This window comes from Myxocyprinus asiaticus, chromosome 42 (genome assembly GCF_019703515.2).
Source record: "Myxocyprinus asiaticus isolate MX2 ecotype Aquarium Trade chromosome 42, UBuf_Myxa_2, whole genome shotgun sequence".
Taxonomy (NCBI): Eukaryota; Metazoa; Chordata; class Actinopteri; order Cypriniformes; family Catostomidae; genus Myxocyprinus; species Myxocyprinus asiaticus.
Genome location: NC_059385.1, coordinates 9489878 through 9495877, shown reverse-complemented (window position 1 = coordinate 9495877; position 6000 = coordinate 9489878). Strand labels below are relative to the sequence as shown.

General features: G+C 38.2%; 1 protein-coding gene across 1 annotated transcript in view; it reads right to left on the bottom strand.

The window, feature by feature from the left end:
- Nucleotides 1-745: 745 nt before the first annotated feature.
- LOC127432416 (ubiquitin-like protein 3) overlaps nucleotides 746-6000 on the bottom strand; it is a 31038-nt gene continuing 25783 nt past the window's right edge. The window contains exons 4-5 of the mRNA XM_051683464.1: nucleotides 4541-4618; nucleotides 746-2797 (exon numbers count right to left, since the gene is read on the bottom strand). Of these exons, the coding sequence (XP_051539424.1) occupies nucleotides 2745-2797; nucleotides 4541-4618 (131 nt within the window). The 3' untranslated portion in view covers nucleotides 746-2744. The remainder of the gene's footprint in view (nucleotides 2798-4540; nucleotides 4619-6000) is intronic.

Here is a 6000-nt window from a genome sequence, read left to right as displayed (position 1 = left end):
GTTGTCCGAAATTGTAGCACAATATGTTATGGTTTAGGTAAGGCCACAACGATTCCAGCCCTGGGCCCCCACCCTCCAAAATTATTTTCTGCAAGGGTCTGTTCAGTCAATGACTTTTCATTCTAGATTATGAGCTGACACAGGACAGATGCACTCCTGCTTGGCATTAGAGAGCTGCTAGTGCAGCCTCCATTAGAATCCTTCGTAGAATCAACAGACCCTCAAACTAATCCTACTGCATTCAGTTTTGAAAGAAGGTCCTTCAACTGGCCTACAGAAGGGCCCATCATACAAATGTGCCTGGGTTTGTTCCTGGCAGGCAGTAGATGCCCTAACCCCACTCCCATCCCTAATCTTAACCATATGTAGCCTGTACGGCTGGGTAGCCTGCCAGGAACAACTCGAGACACCTTTCTCCCATCGCGATTTCTATGTATGACACTGAGGTGATGAAAGTGCAGCCGTGTCATCAAGGTGCAATTATTATTTTACCCACAAGCTTGCTGGAAAACCTTACAATAAGAGATGCATTGGATATGTTCACGGCCTAAAGTAGCTTTTTACTGTAGGGTATTAAATATTAAACTATTTAAACTAATATTAAACATTCTTTTTTTCATCTGAAATATGGAATAGTGCTAAAATCCAAGCCTGGCATCACACACCGTTTGTAATGTGAATTTCTCACCCTCAAATTAGCTATTAACAATATTAATGTGAACCCATCAAGCAAAAAGTATTTCACTTCAATATTCTGGATTCTTTATTCAGTTTATAGATGTATTTCCATTTGTAGTTTAAAGAATGAGAAGCATTAGTTTTATTTACAATTTTTTTTTTTTTAAACTTAATAGCTCTGTACAGATTTGAACCCTGATAAGGACCAATATTTTTCAGACCTAGTGCGGTGTTAAAAAGCATAAAGCAAAGACCACAAAAAGAGACATAAAAAGGGGGAAAAAAGATTATATCAAATTATAAACATTAAAAAAAAAAAACACACACACACACACACACACAGTACAATAATTCTTCAGCCATTAGAGGGGATTGCTGCTGTTAAGTACATTACATTGTCAGCGTGTCACTGTTCCAAACGCTAATGAGCTAACTGTTTTAGACTATCATACACTAGACACCAATATATACCAACAATTTATAGTTATGTTCTCTATAAGATTCATATTAAATATACTCTACACATACTGTATGTAACCTTCGAATACAATTCCCATTTGGAAAAATATTAAAAAGGTAGATGAAACAGCTCATGTTTCTGTGTTGTGCAAACAAATTTTATGTTTTAAAGGAGAGGGGAAATAAAAATCATACCAAACTTCATTCCATAGCAATCTTCTGGCTCGAAATGCAAGCATTAATTTACACTACTACACTTAGAAAATAAAGGGATGAATCTTACCCTTCCTAAAAAAGCAGCTCAGATCTGTCTAAAGTGGGCAGACACAACACTGGTTGGTCAATTAAAGAAAACAGAGACTGTCAAAACACAGCCGCAAATGTACTGTGCAATGGCAATCGGTTTGTTTGCCAGGTAATGCATTATTTAGACTTTCCATGAATGACAGAATCAAACCAATAAATCTGTTGATCTCAATGATCTCAAGCTCACAGCACAACGATGCTCAGTCCTACTAATAAAGATCTACCTTCCTGCAATGCTCCAATTTTGAACATACCTGAAACCAGCTAATCAAGGACTTCTGATTTATTTGAAATCACGAGAACTAGTACAATTGAAAAATAACCAATGAATAGATACTTCTAGTTGTCTCAGGTACAGTAACTTGGCAGGTAATTAGATCTCCAAGACCAGGACTGGGCACCCCTGTCACAGCATGTCTAATTTTAAATGCACATTTAATTCAATATGGAAAAGTATAATAAACATTTCTAACAAACTGTCACTAACATTCATCAGGCACATCAATACTTGTTCTCCTGCACTGAAATAGATAGACTACATATGTTGATTAGCTCAGTGAATAGTAGATCTCGATAACTGTCTGAGAACTGTTGCGGTGACGCATCGAGGCAGGGGTTAAACCACCAGTATGCGTGTTCTATTGTTTCAGACCTAGATCAAGGCATGCCTTTCCACCTCCCGATCAGATCTGTCAGGCGTGATGAGCCAAGCTTGCATCTGGTGCTTTGTTAAATGAGAAAAGTTCGTCAGACCCCGTGTAAATACATTTTCCTCACACATCTCCCCATCTCACAGGCTGAAAAAGAAAAATATCTAGGAGTCTCTTCTTCCTCACTCATCATGAATATTTAATATGTGCAATACAAAAAGAGAAACGAGGGTCTCTTCTGTGTGCAAACTGCCAGAAGGGGAGAAGTGTGTATTTTAAGTGTGAGTATATGTGTGTGTGCTTGTTTTAATGAGTGCATGAGTTTGTGGGTGAAGTTGTTAGAAAGGGTGGGAATGTGTGTGCAAGAAAGTGTGATGTAATTAATTTTCTGCTGCTTTCTGGGTTAGAATCTCTTCACATATTTTGGCTTAAATACAGGCGAGAAACTATATGAAGCTGTTTTGTATCAGTGCAGAACAGCTTAATGTTTTGTCCTCTCTTTTGGGTGTGATTTTCCATGCGAGTGACACGAAGCTCTCGTCCTGGTCAGGTGCTCGTAGGAGTCAGGTGTGAGTAGTTGTTTATGTGAGTGTTTCAGCAGCATGGGCAAAGGATAATATAACAGACTCATTCAGGACAGGAGGGATGTATTTACAGGATCACACAACAGTTGCTCTCTCCAGTCTTTTCTCGGTTCCTTTGACCTGTAACAAAAACACAAGATCTTAACACCGTTGCTTAGATAGACAATGGCTCTGTTTCAAAATCTAGTGAGCGGCCTGCCTAGACAACATTTTATACGCGTGCTCCCAATGCGAAGGCTGTTACAAAAGGTAAAGCTTGAGGCATTGCAACAAATAAAACAGAACGCAGATGTGTTTTTAAAACTTCTAATAAACAATGTGCTCCTGCACGAGATAAACAAAAATGTGGCGCAGCAGTCAAATATGTCCATCTAGCACATGTTTGAATAGAAAAACTATTGAAATACAGTGCAGATGGATGCAAAAACGCATTCGGTATGAAAGGCTCCTTAGATACCTTCTTTTGACCAACTTCTAAGTTTGCATCGCATGTAGCCTTCGCCAGGAAGGCAATCCCATAATGCATTGCAATTGAGAAAAGATAACAGAAAAAACAAGAGAAATGTCGATTATGGATGTAGTCCATTTAATACAATAAATGATCTATAAAAATAGTTCAAGCTAATTAAAATGTGACTATTTTAGGGGAATAGGGGAGGCAGGCTTTCAATCAATGGCAAAACCTTCTAAATGTTCACGCAGCACAGATTTAGGGATAGGGATAGTTCACCCAAAAATGAAAATTCTTTCATCATTTACTCTGGCATCCCAGATGTGTATGACTTTCTTTCATCTGCAGAGCACAAATGAAGATTTTTAGAAGAATATTTCAGCTCTGTTGGTCCTCACAATGCAAGTGAATGGGTGCCAACATTTTGAAGCTCCAAAATCCACATAAAGGGAGCAAAGAGTAATCCATATGACTCCAGTGGTAAAATAAATATAAATTCTGGCGATATGCACGAAGAATGTGAATCACCAAAAACAGTAGGAGAAGGTGAAAGTGAAGGAAAAAGGACTTCAGTATTGAGCTGTTTCTCACGCACACCTATCATATCGCTTCAGAAGATATGGATTTAACCACAAAAGTCAAGTGGAGTACTTCTATGTTGCCCTTATGTGGATTTTGGAGCTTAAAAATTTTGGCACCCATTCACTTACGTTGTATGAACCTAAAGAGCGGAAATATTCTTCTAAAAACCTTTAGTTTTTGTTCAGCAGAACTAACCCTTTAATGTGAGAGTTTCAAGATATGCAGTGATAGTCTCGGACACAAATGCTATCAGTCCATCCTTATTGTGAGTGTGCTAACCGATTTAAGCACTTCTATTTATGAATTAATGTCTTGGAATAAGTCTCATAAGTTATTACAAATCTAAAATGCATTTACAAATTTTCAGTACAGAGTACATGGCTTGGCATTTATATGAGCATTAAATTACAGATAAAAAAATTTTTTTTCTGTTTTTGTCTGAAATGGACACCATTTATCTTCAACTGTGTTACAGACACCACAAGTCTAAATGTGATTATAAAGGATACTTTTATAAGTACTCTTACTTGCTGCTTGTGTTCCTCAAACCAAATCAAACACTTATATTCAGTAAATAATACATTTTATAAATACATTTTATAAATAATGTACTGGTCATATAATTTATATTAAAAAATGTGCCTTTTTTTTTTTATTTGCCCTAAAATTGTCTTGTGACAGGGTTCAGGCTATGTTATTTTGGTGAACCAAAACTTTAAAAAGTCTGAGGGTATGAAATAATGACTCACATATACACTGGTCATTTCTGAACAAAGTGAAGGCTGCAGTAAGACGGGGAGCGTGTGAAAAAGTGAGGGCAGAATGGTTACCTTGGGAATTTGGCTCGGGCAGCGTCTCTCTGGCAACTAAATGCATCACTGTGGTTTTTCCAAGAGGCAGTTTTAGAGCTGCAAGAAATAAAAAAAATAAAAAAAAAAGATTGTCGGACTGAATGGACACATAAGTCAGTATTTAAGTTATACTTTAGAACACTTATGATATCAAAGCATGTAGACCACTATGCAAGACACCAGACAAAGGAACAAGACAACATGGATATAAGCAAGGCATTAAACCTTGTATATTATAAAGAGCTAACACTGACTTGACCCACTCTGTAAAGACCAGCCAAACTCTGTCTCCATCCCCTGGTTCTCTTAAATCAAGAAGGTGTAAGTCTGTTTTATCAAAATGACACTTTTCTGGCAAATCCTGTCTGAATTCTACCATCACAACATTGGCCAAACAAGTTCAGAACTTGGAGCTGATCATGAGTTTATACTCACTCCGTTATTCAGCCATGGAAAATGCTTCCCCAGACAAAACATACTGAAAGACCCCCCAGTTATGAGTAAATAGTCTAAAAACTCTTTTGACAGGTCAAAAATATTTATAAACGGCATTAGGGGGAAAATAACATATTTTAACTAAAGAGGATTCATTGTTGATTAATAGACCTTATTCACTGTGGCACCATCTTTGATTTTATGTGAACGATTAAGGATAGACTTACCGTCTCCTCAATGACATGCACTGTATACCGCTATCAAAAAAGCTCCAAGATCACATCTAATTTTCCACAACTCATTTTGTCTGGAGGTTTTGTCAACAAAATTTCTTGGAAAGATAATGTTTTGTCAGCAGAACGATCCAAAAACACTTTAAACAACTGTACAACCCATTGAAGAGACTGTATGTACACTATATTGCCAAAAGTATTCGCTCATCTGCCTTTAGACGCATATGAACTTAAGTGACATCCCATTCTTAATCCATAGGGTTTAATATGACGTCGGCCCACCCTTTGCAGCTATAACAGCTTCAACTCTTCTGGGAAGGCTTTCCACAAGGTTTAGGAGTGTGTTTATGGGAATTTTTGACCATTCTTCCAGAAGCGCATTTGTGAGGTCAGACACTGATGTTGGACGAGAAGGCCTGGCTCGCAGTCTTCGCTCTAATTCATCCAAAAGGTGCTCTATCGGGTTGAGGTCAGGACTCTGTGCAGGCCAGTCAAGTTCTTCCACACCAAACTCGCTCATCCATGTCTTTATGGACCTTACTTTGTGCACTGGTGTGCAGTCATGTTGGAACAGGAAGGGGCCATCCCCAAACTGTTCCCACAAAGTTGGGAGCATGGAATTGTCCAAAATCTCTTGGTATGCTGAAGCATTCAGAGTTCCTTTCACTGGAACTAAGGGGCCAAACCCAGCTCCTGAAAAACAACCCCACACCATAATCCCCCTCCACCAAACTTCACAGTTGGCACAATGCAGTCAGACAAGTACCGTTC